At 40.2% G+C, this 18,353-nt stretch overlaps 1 protein-coding gene across 3 annotated transcripts in view; it reads right to left on the bottom strand.

The window, feature by feature from the left end:
- Positions 1-18,353, bottom strand: part of holn1 (CD2 antigen cytoplasmic tail-binding protein 2 homolog holn1) — a 49,881-nt gene that overhangs the window by 4,185 nt on the left and 27,343 nt on the right. For all 3 annotated transcript variants that reach the window (XM_080280665.1, XM_080280664.1, XM_080280666.1), the window contains 4 exons: positions 17,140-17,347; positions 13,373-13,536; positions 5,536-5,706; positions 1,155-1,340 (listed from right to left, as the gene is read on the bottom strand). In XM_080280665.1, coding sequence (XP_080136791.1) covers positions 1,155-1,340; positions 5,536-5,706; positions 13,373-13,536; positions 17,140-17,347 — 729 coding nt within the window. The remainder of the gene's footprint in view (positions 1-1,154; positions 1,341-5,535; positions 5,707-13,372; positions 13,537-17,139; positions 17,348-18,353) is intronic.

The following is an 18,353-nucleotide window of genomic DNA, read 5'->3' on the forward strand; positions in this document are numbered from 1 at the left end:
AGAAATGGACTCCCATGGGAGATGTGGTATCCTGAGGACTCTGTGCTGGTTGCAGAAAATGACATGGAGGCAGAAGAAGGTTTCTGGTAATAGAGCAACGGAATGGGGCAAAAAGGTTTGAGTGTAAATGTGGATAAAACAAAAGTGATGATATCTAGGGCTGGTGGCAGTAATATCAAAGCAGAGAGAGTGTGGCCACGTGTAGTTTGCCAAAGATGTGGAAAGTAACTCCATCTTGTGCTGTCTCTCTAATAAGTGGGTGCACGAAAGATGTAATGGGGTTAGAGGTAGGCTGCAAAATAATGGTGATATTGTGTATGCAGTGTGTAAGGGAGAGCATATGGAGACTGACAGGTGTGAAAGAACTGATCTTGCTGGAGACTCATTTGTGTGTGGATGAGTTTTTTTTATTTGTGGGGACATGTAATGTGCTAGAGGTGTGACTAAGGTAAAGAGTGGGTAAAGGAAGTTAAGACAGCTGTTATCTCTCCCAACACTGAGAGGGCTCTCTCTCTGTGCTAAGAGATCTTTGTATTTGGCATGTTAGGAGTGTAATGCTGTATGGCAGTGAGACTTGGGAAGTAAAGGAAGAGGATAATTGTGGACTCAAACATAGAGAGATGACAATGATTAGATGGATGGGTAGCACATCCTTGAACTTGAGGCCAAGGGAGGAGGGGGAAGGACTAGAATTATGACTGAAAAGTATGAAGAATTGAAAGGAAGAAGAAAGAAGATGAACTGGAAGGAAGGATGGGACAGCAATGTATTGATGTTGTGATGAGGAGGGGTAGCTTGAGATGGTCTGGGAATGTGGAAAGAATGGATGATAACAACTGGGTGCGGATGGTGAGAAATCTGGACGTCAGTGGTCGGATTATGAAAGGCAGATAGAAAAAGACCAGGGACGAGGTCAAAGAAGATATGGAACCACAAGGGTAAGAGACTCAATACGGAGGCGGTCAGATGGATGGAGAGGCGAGGTAAACGAAAAAGGGTGGTGTAGGCTGTAGGGAGGGTAGTCAGATGGCAAAGGACAGGGTTGCATGGAGAAAATTTGTTTAAGAATATTCCTTTCAGGATTAAGGTGTCTGATTATAAATAGACCGACATATTTTGATTAACTGAAATGCCAGTAACCCTGCCTGCATTACCTTCAAACTGATCATCTCATATGTTTCTTGGTATATATCCATGTTTCCTGTCTCAATAATCTTGTTGGCCAGTTCAGTGAGCCTCAGGAAGTCTGCCATGTTGTTTCCTCTGGTGGATCCCAAGTTGCCTGCCTTTTTTAGCTTCCACTTTTGTGCTGAGGATATCTTTTTGTTGCCTCCAAGCCTCTGAAATTATAACAACTAATGGTACAGCATCATACTGCGTAGGGATGTGCCGATAGCATCAGTATCAGTATCGGCCTTTTTTTTTTTTTTTTAGTATTGGTATCGGTATCAGCAAGGTAAAAATATGGCTGATACTCTGATACTTTTCTGGTTTACTATGTAGACACTAATTTTTCATGACAATGATAAACAGATGGTTATGATATCACATTATACAGTATTACATTATCATTACATCTATGATGTGAATGGAAGAGTGGCCCATTGAACTGGGCAAATTTGAGCTGTCTGGACATTGCTACTCCTCACCCTGCTCTAGGGTGGGAAAGGAGGTCCAGATAATGATGTAACATTTTCATATATTAATATTATATATCGATTACTATATTCTATCTATCTATCTATTGCCAGACGCCACAATCCCGTATGGGATGGCCATTTGACTTTGAGTTGCTCCTGCATTAACAAGTATCGACTCTATGATTCTATGACTTTTCTTTTCTTTTCTTTTCTTTTCTTTTTCTTTTTTAACTGTCAATACCATGCAATTATAGGCCTATACTGTAGTTACTTCCAGCTTCCCCAATTTCTAGTATTAAAATACAAGTAATTCTATACTTTTATGATATAAGCTTACAGAAGTTACAGATTAAACACGGGGTAATCAATATAAAAAAGTATCGGTATCGGTATCAGCCATTTGTTAGTATCGGAGTATCAGTATCGGCTGAAAAGTGGGTATTGGTATCAGTATTGGTATCAGCCAACATCTTGGTATCAGCACATCGCTAATACTGTGTAAATATAAAGAAATAATGGTCATCACTTGGTCAGAGAAAAATTATCTACTAAAACGCATATGAGTCTGACACAAGGCTAAGGCGGGAAGGAAGTTTGATTATCTGAATTTTATAAAGGCCATACTGATCCCATCAACATGTTATAAGACCACCCCAACACACCAGTCCTGAATGAGACAGTACTCAGCCTATACTCGATAGATAGTGGGTATTAGTGCCAAAATGGTAACGTGTGAGCGTGTGGTATGTAGGAGACCTGCTGAGCCTCAAGGAATGGATAATTATCAAGTCTAGATTACTTATAAAAATACCTAAACAAATTAATCAAAAATCCATCCATCCATCACCCAATCCTACATTGTCACATGGGGAGCGTTGGAGCCCGGGGCTAGGCAGTTGGTCCCGACATTTAAGATGAGAGTGACCAGCCTCACTCATCCCTGAGTGGCATTACATGAGCAATCAACCCCAACCACCCCTTGGATATAAACTTTCATCAGCTCAATCCAACTGGAGCACAATAATTACCCATTAAACCACCAAGTGCCAAAATTTGGTTATATGGTTACCACCCAGCATAGTAATAGTTTCCTGGTGTACAGGAAACCATTTGGCTTGTCACACAGTGTAGAGTCACCCACAGGCAGAAGGAAGGGGAAAGAATGAAGGAAAGACAGAAGAGTGAGTGTAAAGTTACCTGTTGGCAGAAGGACAAGGAAAGAATGAAGGAAAGGAAGACAGAAGAGGATGGAAGGACAGAAGGATGGAGGAGAGGAAAGGGCAGACACCTGACAGCAGTACTACATTGAGTGAGTGGATGGTGAGCGTCCCCACCTACCACGAAAATCAATAATTATACTAATAAATAAAATAAAACAGGTATAGGGTTCCAAGGTTGGAGTATGGGAGCTGTACACATGAACAGATGGATTATCAGCCAGAATCTCTTTCATTTACATAACTGAATGGCTTTACCCAACAATATCTCAGTGCTCAGTCCTCCCATCTGCACTTTTACACTTTTTAACCCTTTGCCCCAAGATCTACCAACCCCCTCTCTGTCAGTAACAATACTGCACTATGCAGATGACCTAGCAATAGCTTCATAACACTCCAAAACTCAGCAAGCAGGTGGTAAGGTCCAACAGTGCCTACAGCACAGTATATTCACAAGAATGCTGACTTACACAAAGTATAATGACTGCTTTGACAACTAAATCAACTATTGCTCTCTTCTATCCAGAACACTCTCAAATCTCCCTTTCGACCCAATCTCTCTGGAGAGAAATCCCCAAATTCTTGGATATAAGTACACTCGATAAAAACGTGGATTTTTTTCTCAGCACACAATCAATATCACTGCACAGGCATCTTATAAATTTAGTGCCCTGAAAACACCCAGACACAATTTTCACATCTACTAATCACCAAAATTTATGACATAAACATGGAGAACATCACATGCTGGCTTGCCAAAAGCCTAACAGGCAGACAAGCATATGTTGCAGTCCAGGGTAAGTCATCATGAACACGAAACTTCCTTAACCCTTTAACCGCGGGCATTGTTTTGACCCGACTGCCCCCCCCCCCGCGGGGGTTCCAGCCAAAATGTAAACAAACTTTAAACCTTTATAACTCTGCACAGAATAAATCTAGAGCGAAAAATTAGGTACCATTAGAAAGTACTAACCTTCAGCTTTGCAATGATGTAGGTTTCATGATTTCGTTGACTATCACTGGATAGGCAGTGCCATTAGAAGTGAGCGATCTAAAATCACTATTTTTCGCCCCACACACCATTACCAAATGCCAACCTCACTCTGATAATAATACTATAAGCATATATGAACACTGCACATATGATAAACACCCACTCTGTGTTCACTGAGGCAAGTACAAGGCACTGTAATTGCCCGCACTTCACTGCCACATCAGCGCCATTGTCACTCACAAAGCTGGACAGATACTGATGCGTGTTTGGGGAGGGGTGGGGTGGGGGGCCCTGAGGGTGGGAGGTGGGGGCCCGGGGGGTGGGAGGAGGGAGGTGGGGGTCGGCTGGAGTGAAAGAACTTAGCAGCTACTCTCCCTTGTAACAATTGGCGCGCGGAAAAAACGTGCGGTTTTCAAAATATTCACAAACATTCCAGAATGACACCCGAGGTTTGGTCCAGTTTTTGCAATGACATTCTGGAATGACACCCGTGGTTAAGGGGTTAATGGGACTACCCAGGGACCTGTTCTCTCATCTACACTTCAACCTATACATGCATGATATTTCCACAATGACATCCACAAATATTGCCTTATATGCACCACAACAGCTACATAGACATCCCAGACAGCCTGCTCACTGTAACAAGATTACCTCAATACACTTCAGGCATGTGTAAAGTAAACAGGCTTACCGATTGTTCCTACTAAGTCCACCCTCACACTAATCTCTAGTGAAAATCACCAGCACAGATACCTTCTTTAACATCACATTTAATGCTGTACCTGTCCCACATATCCTCCTCCACTAACGTTTTTAGTGACAAATGACACTGGACACTCTTTCAAGGACAATATGAGGCATTATGGCAAGTATAACATATGAGGTACATAACTGAATTAAAGCATCAAAATAAATACCATTACCATGCGAATACAGAAATTTTTCTTTTGACATGTACATTGCAGGACAACATGCTGAACAGTTAAACTTTACTATCTGGTCATTACCAACTCTTATGACATACCAGTAACTTGCTATGTATGCCTGACTGTGAAGTGATTCTCACATGTCCATCAGATGCTAGCATTTGCTGGGTGGTTCATATACAGCATCCCTTTGCCTCACAACTGATGAATTCTTATGAGCTGTGGCAGGTGCTCAGTCAGTGCTCTATGCCTACCTTGTATCATTTTCTACTTCCCATAACTCTTTTCAAACTTTATAATACAACATTTTTATTGAATGGTTGATTAGTAATGTTATGAGATACTTAAAATATCTGTACTTCTCTCAACAGCAAACTCAAACATTCCTGCAACACACTAAGTATTGCCTGGCTGGGGTGCAATATAAATGAACTCTCCTATACACTGATCAAATTTTGATATTAATACAGCTTGGGGACAAAATATGATCAAGTAAAAGCAAGTAATTTACTCATATTCTGTACCTTAATACTGTCAATGGATGCAAGATATTTTTACAATAATAGAGTATCAGATACCTCAAACCTATGAATTTCATGTCTATAGCTGAAGTTTGGCTATAATTTAATGCTGTTCTGGTTAGTACTTCAATAAAATCACACTCATCACAAGTTAACACGTAGTTATGGAATGTGAAAGGAATTTCTACACCAAACTAAAGCATCTAACCAAGCCAAATAAAAAAAGTCACCAACCTTTAGTGCCTTAGCTACTGTTTCTCCTTTCTTCAACAATGCCAGAATTTCTTCATAGACTGAAATGGTGGTATCACCTTGCTTACTCTTCAGTGCATCATTCCCCTCACTCTCAGAGTCACTCTCGATGTCAGACCCGTACTTCTTTTCATTTCCCTCCCGATGTTTTATCTGAAGATGTACAAAGAGAGATGGGCACAGACTGTCCTTGCCACTGCCTGTATGTATAAATACGGTACACAGTGCAACACAGTAAAGTACAAGATGCCCTTATTTTGTGATGAGGATGAGTTTGACAAAATCCACTGCATAATGATTTATTGTTTATTGTACTGAGTCATACAATTGTATGAGCATAGTGGAAAAAAGATTGGGAAGGTATGAGTTAGAGCAGGTGGAAGGGGTGGAAGACGTATGTAAGATATTCACGGATGAGATAGGCGCAGTGTGTAAGGTGGTTTGTGGAGTAAGAAGGAGACGCAGGGGTGTGCAAGGGACAGCATGGTGGAATGATGAGGTGAAACGAGCTGTGGAACAAAAGAAGAAGGCATATAGTGAATGGCTAGTGAGTAGAGGTAGGGGAGAAGATGAGAGAGAAAAAAAGAGGTATATGTAAGCAGGAGAAATGAGGTGAAGAGATTGGTAAAGGAGGATAAGAAGAAAGTGGATGAAGAGTTTGGGAGGAATCTGAGTGAAATGGAGGTAGAGTAAGAAATTGTTTTGGAAGGAGGTAAAGAAAGTAAGGCAGTGTGAAAGGGGTAACAGTAGGGGAGTGAAAGATAGGTATAATAGATTGTTGGTGGAGGAGAGAGAGAAATTGAGGAGATGGAAGGAGCATATTGAGGATTTGTTGAATGTAGAGAGTGAGAGCAGTGTGAGTTTAAGTGGTTGGGGAATGGCTGGGAGAAGAAGAGAGGAGAGAAGGGAGGAAGAGATCAGTAGGGCGGAAGTAGTGGAAGCAATGAAGAAGACCAAGATAGCAAAGGCCCCAGGAAATGATGGAGTGTGTGGTGAAATGCTGAGGTATAGGAGTGAGATTGTAGTGGAGTGGATATGGAAGCTATGTAGATTGGCTTGGGAAGAAGGAAGGGTTCCGGAGGACTGGAAATCAGGTATAAATGTTCCTTTATACAAAGGAAAAGGGGAGAGAAAAGTATGTGGTAACCATAGGGGTATTTGCCATCTTTGTGTGACTAGAAAAATATATGGTAGAATACTCATTGATAGGGTTAGGCATATAACAGAGGAGCTAGTTGGAGAAGAACAAGGGGGATTTAGGAAGGGAAAAGGGTGTTTAGATCAGATATTTGTTCTAAGATGTTTAGTGGAGAAGTATCTAGAGAAGGGAAAGAAAGTGTATGCTGCCTTCATGGACTTGGAGAAAGCTTATGACAGAATAGATAGACAAGGTATGTGGAAGGTACTGAGAATATATGGAGTGGAGGGGAAATTGTTGAGTGCTGTGAAGAGTATGTACCAAGAAGGCAGGGCTACAGTGCAAGTGGATGGTGAGCTGAGTGAGTTTTTGATCTCAATGTGGTGCTGCAACAGGGTTGTGTGATGTCTCCATGGCTGTTTAATACATACATGGATGGGGTTGTAAAGGAGGTGCAAGGTAGGACAGTGGATGTGGGGGTGGCTCTAATGAATGAGGGTGAGATTTGGAAGATTCCAGTGTTGCTGTTTGCTGATGATACAATATTGTTGAGTGAAGATGAATGGGAGTTGCAAGGTTTGGTGAATGAATTTGGAACAGTGTGTAGGAAGAGGAATCTGAAAGTTAATGTAAACAAGAGTAAAGTTATGGTGTTTGAGAGGAATGAAGTCACAGAATGCACAGTGAGGTTGGATGGTGAGGATATGGAGAATGTGAGTGCATTCAAGTACTTGGGTATTGTGATGAGTAAGGATGGAACTTTGGGGGATGAAGTGCTTGAAAGGGTACAGCAGGGAAGGAAGGTAGTTGGTTCACTGAAAGCAGTGATGAGAAATAGGGAGGTGAGTATGGAAGTTAAGAAGTCACTGCATGATGGTATTGTGATCCCTACCCTGATGTATGGAAGCGATGCATGGACCTTGCAAGAGGGGAACAAGTCAAGAGTGAGAGCAGTGGAAATGAGTTACTTGAGAGGAGCATCTGGAGTGACATGGAGGGACAGGTTGACGAATGAAGAACTGAAAGAACGTTGTGGGGTGGATGTGGATATGGTTGAGAAGATTAGGAGAAATACACTGAGGTGGTTTGGACATGTGGTGAGAATGGAAAATGAAAGACTGACTAAGAGGGTGTATGTAGGTGAGGTGGAGGGAAGAAGAGGGAGGAGAAGACTGAGGATGAGGTGGAGAGATGGAGTTGAGAGGTATATGAGGGAGGGGAGAGTGAACTGGGGGGAGGATAGTCAAACGGTGGGTGACAAGAGCAACTTGGAGGCGTTCTGTCTGCTGCCACCCTTTGCAGGATTAGGGCGTCAGGCTATAGATAGATAGATAGATAGTACTGAGTCAATTAATGTATAGGTAAAGCAACCTCCTGTTTATCTGACGCCGCATTACCCAATATTGGTCACATCGGACAATACCAAAAAATCTAAATAAAACAACATCTGCTTTTTATTTCATTAACCGACCGCATGCATGGAACAATTCTTCAAACTGCCCACCGCTCCCTGCAACTGATGATGCTCGTCAAAACAAAGGCCACTGCCTGCTCCACCTGTCACAAAAAGTAAGTTGTCTGGTGTTAGTGAGTGTTAAGTTCGACATGGAATCTGTGGCCTTTGATGCTGTACCAGAGCTTTTGTAGGTACTTAAGTTGCTTGCCTTTTTGCTGTGTACATGCCTGTAGCTCCTTCTGTGGAAAATAATAAAATGCTTACAAAAATATGCTCACATTTGGCACCAGCCTGTCTCCTTGGTGTTATGTGACTTACATAGCTAGTTGCAGGCTTTTGGTCCCACTCATATCCATACATGCATCTCACTCTCACTTTTAATAAATAACAATATACTGCCTGCAGCTCTTTCTGTAGAAAAAATAAAATGTTTATGTAAATATGCATGCATTATCCACCTGCTTGTCTCCACTGTGTTTATGTAACTTACATAGCTAGTTGCCTGGTTTCAGTTCTACTCATGTCCATCTATGCATTACATCCTCACTTTTAATAACAAAATATGGCTAATGCCTATCGCACTTACTGTGGACAATAGTTAATGCACATATAAATATGCACGCACATAGCACCAGCCTGTCTCCATTGTGTTACATAACTTACATAGTTAAACACCTGCTTTCAGTTTTACTCATATCCATCTACGCATCTCACTCCCACTTTTTATAAATAACAATATTCTTTGTGACTGTAACTGAATAAGCATTCAGTGTGAATTAAAAGGGCATAAGGGGAATACATATATAGAAATGCATTTTCATCACTTAAATCATGTCACCATGACATATCAGTGGTTGTTAAGAATTACATAATATATATACAACTGTTGCAATCAGAAAATTAGTAATGAGACGGTGATCATATAACCAAAAACAGTGACTGTACATCGACTGGTTTGGCTCTGTGAGGGATCATAATGATCATATAAGTAATTATGAGATCAGATAAAGAAAAAACAAATCCATCCATCCATCATCCAATCTTATGTCGTCCAATGAGGAGCATAAGAACCCGGGGCTAGGCAAGTTGGTCCTGACATTTAAGATGAGAGTGACCAGCTTCACTCATCCCTAAGTGGTATTACGTGAGCAATAAACCCTAACCCCCCCTTGGATATAAACCTTCACCAGCTCAATCCAACTGAAGTGCCTTAATTACCCACTAAACCACCAGGCACCAAAATTTGGTTATATGGTTACCGTCCAGCGCAGTAAATGGTTTCCTGGTGTACAGGAAACCATTAGGCTTGTCACTTAGTGTAGAGCCACCCACAGGCAGATGGAAGAGGAAAGACTGAAGGAAAGAAAGACAGCCTGTATGTTGATAACAATAAATATCTATCTTCAACCAGTTTTAAGTAGTAGTCTCCTGAATAACTGTGACTTTGAGTTTGACCTTTCAAGGCAAAGGTCAATGGTCATGGTATCAATTAAAAGCCCATATGAGGCTTTGTATAAGTTGATAATAGTAAATATCTATCTGCAACCAGTTTCGAGTTATAGCCCCCTGAATATCCGAGACCTTGAAGCTGACCTTTCAAGGTCACACAGGGTCAAAAGTCTTGGTGCCAAATGAAAGCCCATTTGGGAGTTCCTGTATGATGATAATAGTAAATATCTCTAACTTCAACCTGTATCAAGTTATAGCCCTCTGAATATCCGTGACCTTGATTTTGACCTTTCAAGGTCACTCGATTATCTCAAAAAATTTAATCACTTTCTTTCGGGACCAGTGCCCCCACATCCTGAAAATATCGTGTAATTTTATTCATCCATTTTTCCATAATGCTGCAAACAAACCACGAAAAAAAAATTAAACAGAGAAACTACCAAAAACAATACCTCACTGGACTCTATCCGGATGAGGCATTTAAAGAAAAGAAAAAAAATCTTTGTGTCTGAAGTAAGAATTAATGCACAACCTAAGTAACTATAACCTAACTTAGCATATACTTACCATCACTTTAACATTAACTACTGAAGATACATTTTATATTCTATCAGTCCATCCATCATCCAATCCTACATTGCCCCATGAGGAGTGTAGGAGCCCTGGGCTAGGCAGTTGGTCCCGACATTTAAGATGAATTTTATATTCTACTCATTCTATATCTAGCAAATTCAACTCAGGTCAGAGAAGGTCTAGATGATATGTCTTTTATATCTTTTTGTTCTTTTCACAAAAAGGTATACAGGTATACCTGTAGTTGTAATTATTTTGGACCAGCTTAACTGAGTGTGAGAGTTCCAGCACACCACCCTGGTAAAACCCTGCTGTATTCCTGGTTGAAAACCTTAGCTGTACACAGTGTAATAAAAATACACAAACTGTAGATACTCCAATAATATACAAATTGTACTGACTGGAATAAAAATAAATATACTGTGCTGTACATGCTGCTACTGCAATAATAAAAATTCATACAAAATATACTTTAACACCTTTCTCTTAAGTCAAGATCTATGTCATCTGGAAGAATCTGTGTAACACAGCTACAGATCTTTGGTTCTGATCTGGTGTCTTATCAAACAGGTACAATTAAGCAAAGTATCTACCATTCTAACATAATAACAGTTATTACTTTGTGCACTGCTGATGACCCCTTCCTTCAGGAGCCCAGGGCAGTAAGGGAATGTCCTTTTGTTTCATATTCCTTTTCTTACACAAAAGAAAAATCTTTTAATTAGTTACCCAAATTTATAAAGCAATCTACCTTTGCTAACCATATCTATAAAGCAATCTACCTCTGTGAATCATTAAAGGAACAACTTGGATTTTTCTTTTTTTTTCAAAAACTTAAGATTGTATTCATGGAACTATGACAAAGTATACAAGGCACCACCTTTCTGAAGCAATATTACATATGAATTGATATTCATGTTCTTATATAAAGGTCTGGAGCTTAGCAAACTCATTTCAAGACCTGGTAATATCAAGAAACAAAAGATCAATCATTATTACAGTATCATTATTAGAGGTATAGCAAACCCTCCATTTAAAATGAACTGGTATGTGATGAATCCCTTGTACGATGACGAAAACATCTGGACCTTCTTTCGAATACGATAACATTTTTGCTTGTATGATCATTATGAACTCATACAAAGCTAAAGGATCTTTGTATGTGGCATGTGTTAGGAGTGTAATGCCGTATGGTTGTGAGACCTGGGCAGTAAAGGAAGAGGTTATTCGCATGCTCAAGCATACAGAAATGACAATGATTAGGTGGGTGTGCAGTGTGTCCTTCAGTGCGAGGCCCGGGGGGGGGCTAGGTTTAAGATGGAAGAGTTGTTAAGAGGGATGATGGGACTAGAGTGTATTGGTGCTGTGATGAGGAGGGGTAGACTGAGGTGGTTTGAGCATGTGGAGAGGATGGGGGATGACAACTGGGTGCAGAAAGTGAGAAGTGTTAACGTTAAGGGTAGCGTTGCGAGACGGAGAATGAAAAAGACTGAGATGAAGTCATTAGGCGTGACCTCAGGGATAAGGGACTGAACAGGAAGGCTGCTAGAGATTGAGCAGCATGGATAGTCACCATTAGGTGACCAAGGCCGACATAAACGTGTTGAAGCCTTTAAAAATGAGAATGAAACAAACCCTCACTGGTCGATGTACATGCACTATTTTCACATATGATCGCTGACACACAAGCTTACAACCACTTGTTTGTTCCAAGATAGCCTTTGCATTGCACTCGGTCACTATTGGGTGTTAGTGTCTGTGACAAAACAATATCATGATGTTGGAGTGCAGGCAGCAAGTAAAGTGAATTGAAGTGAAATAAATACTAGCTTAGGTGAGTTGGAAAACAATTTTTACACTTATTTTTTATGGTAAGCAGCAACTGACATGCAGTGAAATGAAATAACTGCCAGTTTAAGTGAGCTGGAAACTAGGTGGGGGTGCTCACCATCCACTCACTCGATGTAGTGCTGCTCTCGGGTGTCTGCCCTTTCCTCTCCTCTCTCCATTTCTTCCTTCCTCTTCTGCCTTTCTTTACTTCATTCTTTCCTAGTCCTTCTGCCTACAGGTGACTTTACACTCCCTCTTTTGTCTTTCTTTCTTTCCTCTTCCTTCTGCCTATGGGTGACTCTACACTGAGTGACAAGCCTAATCGTTTCCTGTACACCAGGAAACCATTTACTATGCTGGGTGGTAACCATATAACCAAATTATGGCACCTGGTGGTTTAGTGGGTAATTACAGCACTCCAATCAGATTGAGCTGGTGAAGGTTTATATCCAAGGGATGGTTGGGGTTACTGCTCATGTAATGCCACTCAGGGATGAGTGAGGCTGGTCACTCTCATCTTAAATGTCAGGACCAAATTGCCTAGCCCCGGACTTCTACGCTTCTCATGGGGCAACATAGAATTGGATGATGGATGGATGACTTTGCTGGGTGGGTTACCACTGGCCAACAATGTATCCCTAATCAACCCATGTTACAATTAACTCAATACATGATAAATCATTATGAGATGGATCTTTTTTCTTTTCTTTTTTTAATGCATGCTCATTGTAAAATATGGGCATGCTGTATATGTTATTACAAATTGTCAAGTAGAAAGAAATTCACATCTGAACTGAAATGTGCCTCAGATGGGTCAACTTTTCCTAATGTGTTTACAGCACCCGGCAAGCTCTTATAACATGAGACTCTTGGTGTTAGAAGGGCAAAGTAACTTACCACCGGCTGTCTGGCTTCATGCTGCAAGAGATGGCTGGGCCAATAACTAATTATTTTTGCAGGCTAAAATTCCTGTAATTTGATTCAAGGCTACTCAAAGGAAATCATAAGCCTGATTGCTCTTAACCATAAAATATAGAGAAAACTAACTTCAAGTTCAAACTTGATACTTACATCACATACTGATGTGTTTCAATATACAGTGTCGCCAATTTTTCCACATAACTGGTACCAGTAATGCAAACTGGGGGGAACTATAGGTCAGCATTATAGGTAGTAATGAAAATTTAAGAGGAAATTTTGCTGCAAATTACTGTGAACTTCAATGTAAAGTAAACCATCAAAGTAACATGTAAGGAGGCTTTTCTGTACTAAAACCTGGGGAAACGCTTGTATCACTTAATGAATTATCTACAGTATGGAATAAAAAGGCAGCACAGTACAGATGACAGTCATAAAGGTATTACAAAACATACTTTAATCCAGTCAATATCATCCAGCCAGGCATCCTTTATCTCAGCCTCCTTTTTGAAGTGATAAAACCCGTCTCCATCAAAGTGGCCATCTTCCATTTCCTCTTTCATGTTGAAAGGAGTTATTTTTGTCTCTCCTTCAAATTCCACTGTTTGTTCTTCTTGCCCTGATAAAAGAAAAAAATTAATCCCAAGTAACATCAAGGGAGAGGTAACTATACTAATTAGTTAAAAAGATCTAAGAGTGGAGGTAGCATAACTATAATAGAATCTGCAAGAGAGTGGTTTGATTACACTGAGAACAGGAGATTTAAATTATATGGTACGATAACTCTGATGATAATAAAACCTGTAGGTAAGTATCTCAGCAAATGGTTCAGCGTTGGAGTGAGACAAGGATGTGTGATGTCTCCAAGGCTGTTCGGTGTACACATGGATGGGATTGTGAGAGAGATGAAAACCAAAGCTATGAAGAAAGGGATGAGGACAATGGTATACGGTGGAGTATCTTAAATCTGACATATGCAGATGGTGGTGTGCTACTTGCTATTAGTGAACAAGAGCTTTACAGACTGGAGCAGAGTTTCACTTTTGTCTCTGAGCATCAAGTTTTGAGAGTAAATGATGATTAAAGTGATGGTTGTTGAGAAAGAGGAAGTAGCGTAGGTGCACGGGGCTAGGCAAGTTGGTCCTGACATTTAAGATAAACAAACTAACAAACAAACAAACAGGGGTGAAAACATACTCTCCTTGTCGGAGAGAATGATATATATACATATACTGTACTACAGCCTAGTACCTGGCTCTGATGAAACTACCTGTTACTATGCAGTATCATGTACTGTAATTTGGGTGAAACATGTATATTACTGATGTATCAATACACAAGACACCCCTGTAGGGGTGTTTGGTTGCTTGTGGTTGATGGGTCTACTTGGCCAGACAGACTGATGTTGATCAATAACATCAAAAACCAAACGACAAAGTGTGTAATAATCAATGAGGAAGTGTAACCTGATATTCATTATGAGGGCTTAAGTGGGTAAGCTGAAAAGGAATGCAACACTGATTGTTAAAGGTTAAAATTATTAGAACTGGCAGAGTTTATGCAAGTAATGTGTTCAACAGGGCTGGATCCACCACCCTGGAAAAGGAAGGGGGGGGGGGCATGATTCCAAGTGGACTTATCACAAATTTTAATTCATGCATGTGGTAGGTGGGGGCGCTCACCATCCACTCACTCGATGTAGTGCTGCTCTCGGGTGTCTGCCCTTTTCTCTCCTCCATCCTTCCATCTTCTTCTGTCTTTCTTTCCTTCATTCTTTCCTAGTCCTTCTGCCTACGGGTGACTTTACACTCCCTCTTCTGTCTTTCTTTCCTTCATTCTTTCCTCTTCCATCTGCCTGTGGGTGACTCTACACTGAGAAACAAGCCAAATGGTTTCCTGTACACCAGGAAACCATTTACAGTACTATGCTGGGTGGTAACCATATAACCAAATTTTGGCACCTGGTGGTTTAGTGGGTAATTACAGAGCTCCAATCGGATTGAGCCGATGAAGGTTTATATCCATGGGGTGGTTGGGGTTTACTGCTCATGTAATGCCACTCAGGGATGAGTGAGGCTGGTCACTCTCATCTTAAACGTCAGGACCAACTAGCCTAGCCCTGGGCTCCTATGATCCTCATGGGGCAGCATAGGATTGGATGATGATGATGTTGAATGATGATGATGATTAATTCATGCTGACTTATTACCAAAAAATTACTTAAAATTCATTACCAAATCCATCTTTTCATCGCGATGATTCCATGATAAAATTTATGTAAGACATTTATTGCATATATTTTGGTACATGACACTGCTGCTTTACTACCCTGTATAAGTAATCACAGGTCTGCTGAACATGGGAGGGTGGGGGGAGTGAGGAAGGGCATATCCTTCCCCCCATTCATGTTTTTTCAGCCTGAGGAGATCTTTCTCAAGCTAAGTAAAACTATCTAGCATAATAAAAATAATTATGGATGCCCTCCTATAGATGGGCCCTCCTACAGATGCGGCATATTCCCTGTGTGTCTGGGATATTAGTAGCAGGCTATGCATGTTTATTAATTTTTTCAATGATACACAAATTTCTGACATCTTATTCCGGCTAAAAGCAAATACATTTCAGTATTCATCAAAGGAAAATCACTGTTGATGAAAGGTTCAAACAGACTTAACAGTACACACCTACTGCAAAATTTTTTGCAACATTCATCTCTCTGAAATACAGCCAAGAAAGTTTTGAATGATTTTTTGCACATCTCTACCTCTGACATTCACCGACTTACATTTGACCGTACAGTATATACTTGGTGACTCCTATATCCACTGTCATAATCGGCCTTGCTTGCAACAGGCCTTCAGTGCTCATGGAGCTCTCATCACAGGAGAGTGCATGCGAACTGTTTTCAGTCCTTTCCACCTGGCTTTTAAAGTATTTTTTGTACAAATCCTGTAGTTTTGCCCAGTAGTTGCTCAAGATGCCTAGGAAGCGCATGTCATGTGAAGAAAGCGTCAGAATCCTCATTTCACAAAAAGAAAAGTTCCCTGTTAAAGAAACTGCCAGACTGTAAGTGCAACACTGCAGACTGAAGGCTTCATTAAATAGCCTGCCAGATGTTCAACTCCTGCCATTAAATCCAGACAACCTACTAAGGTCGCAGATACCCATCTGAGGTGAGAAGTACACAAGACCCCAGGCATGACACCAGCACTTCCAAAAAATAAATAAATAATAATAACAATAATTTTTTCATCATCTCATCTTACATGTCAGGATCAGCTTGCCTAGCCCCAGGCTCCTACACTCCTCATGGGGCAATGTAGGATTGGATGATGGATGGATGGATGGATCAAAATAATAATAAATAAAAAAAAAATTATATCTTGGGAATGCATCACATCATTCAATATCAACTCCAAAAAGAAGTGAACTGGCCTGTTGCCATGGAGCCAGAGAAAATGCACAGGCTCATCTTGAATTTGCCCACAAATATCAACCTTAGACACCAGAGCAGAGGTCACATCATGTGGGGAGATGACAGCTCATTCCAGTGTGCTAAAGTAAAGTGGGGCTAAGGTAAGATATCCATGGAGTCAGCAGGTATGACAATCAGTACACCACAAAAACTACCAAACACCCCTAAACCATTTTATAATCTGGGTCTCTTTTAGTGGTACAGTATTATGGGGAGAAGTAGTTTGCATTTCCTCCCACAGAATGTTACAATGAACAGTGATCAGTATTTGCAGGTGTCAGACCAGCATTTGCATGCATTTTTTTGACATTCATGTTTGTAACATCTTTATGCATGATGGTGCACTATGACATTGGTCCAAAAATGTGCTCTAGCGTAAGAGTGACAACAATATTCACAACGTGTAAACCAGAGAACATCCCCGACCTGATTCTGATTGAAAATGCTTAGTCATACACGAAACAGAAACTTAATTCTCAGATACATCACAGGTGTCCCACCTAACAAATGACATACAAAATATGTGGATACTAGATTTAGTGTGGAATACTTTCAGAATCTGCCTTGATTCCATGCCAAATGGTCATGTCCAATAAAGTCTGGATCATCAGATATTAAGTGAATGGTTGGCAAAACCGTATCATGTTTTTTGCACCACAAAATAATTGTGTATCACAACAAAAACTGGGAGTGATGCAAAACTTTTTGCAGTAGGTGCACTGCGTAGATCATACCACCAAAACTTACCATCAATATCTTCCTCCTTCAAGATATCATAGTTCTTGCCTCCCTCTAACTCCTCCTCATCATTATCTTCTTCATCTGAGTCTAAAGTGTGCTTTTTCTGCTTCTTAGGTACAACATCTTCCCGCTCTGAGTATTTGACACCTTTGCTTGGCACATAATCTTCATCATCATCATAGCTATATGGACCTGATGACCTTTTAGTTGACATCTGAAAAAGCACAGGTACAGTTAAGTACCATAATGGTTTAAGAACATTCAAGTCAATGTAACAGCCTACGAAAATATCAAACACCATCCCTTCTTTTATTATAAAAAATAAATGCATATGGAAGCTGATACAGTACATATCCCTTAATATTACAAAGAAATTGAGTTAAACTTGCAACAGATCTACTAACCATTCTAGCATTTCAGAGTGCAAATTTAATGTAAATGATCATTCTAACATTGCAGAGTGCAAATGATGTCATTGCAGCAGAGCCATTCCATTGTGAGAAACGTTACATTCAGAGACATGTTACTGATCTACTCTCACTTATGTTTTCTTATGTAGGCAATATAAATAAATGCCGTTTGCAAGGTATACTACCAACACCTCACACTACATTATGCCATAATCAGATCATTCATATGTTTTTATTCTGATTTTACATAGATTTTTAAAAGTGGACTGAGAAACGTTACTGCAATGCTACCCCACCTTATACTTTGCATGAGTATTTTCAATAACTCTGTGATTTTACTGGTTCAATCAAGAAGTGCTTTATATCAGTAATATGTCAATGTATGAGGATCATAACCATACCCAGCAAATTATATTTCTCCTAAGAATTTTGTTACTGTTAAGGAAAATGTGACTGTGAAACACATTACAGTACAGGAAAAGTGAGAAACGTTACGTGTGTGATTTTTGTTTTTCATATAATTACAAAATCATCCCTTACGAAAGTTACAGTATTTGTAAGTATCACAAACAATGTAAATCATGTATTAATGTGAAACACATGATAAATTAACCAAAACATGATTCTTGTAAAGCAGGGTTGGGGGTGATGCAGCAGAAAAGAACAATGTAATTTTGAATATCATGAACATATGTACGAGTGGATGGAGTGGTTTGGTCAGTGGGGTGTGCCAGCTGAAGTAGATGGGAATGGTAGTGCTTTGGTGGATATCTGTGCTGGTAAGGGGTTGGCAATAGCCAACACCTACTT

The sequence above is a fragment of the Coenobita brevimanus genome, chromosome 86 (genome assembly GCF_032717465.1).
Source record: "Coenobita brevimanus isolate Jiangsu-jjx chromosome 86, ASM3271746v2, whole genome shotgun sequence".
Classification (NCBI taxonomy): domain Eukaryota; kingdom Metazoa; phylum Arthropoda; class Malacostraca; order Decapoda; family Coenobitidae; genus Coenobita; species Coenobita brevimanus.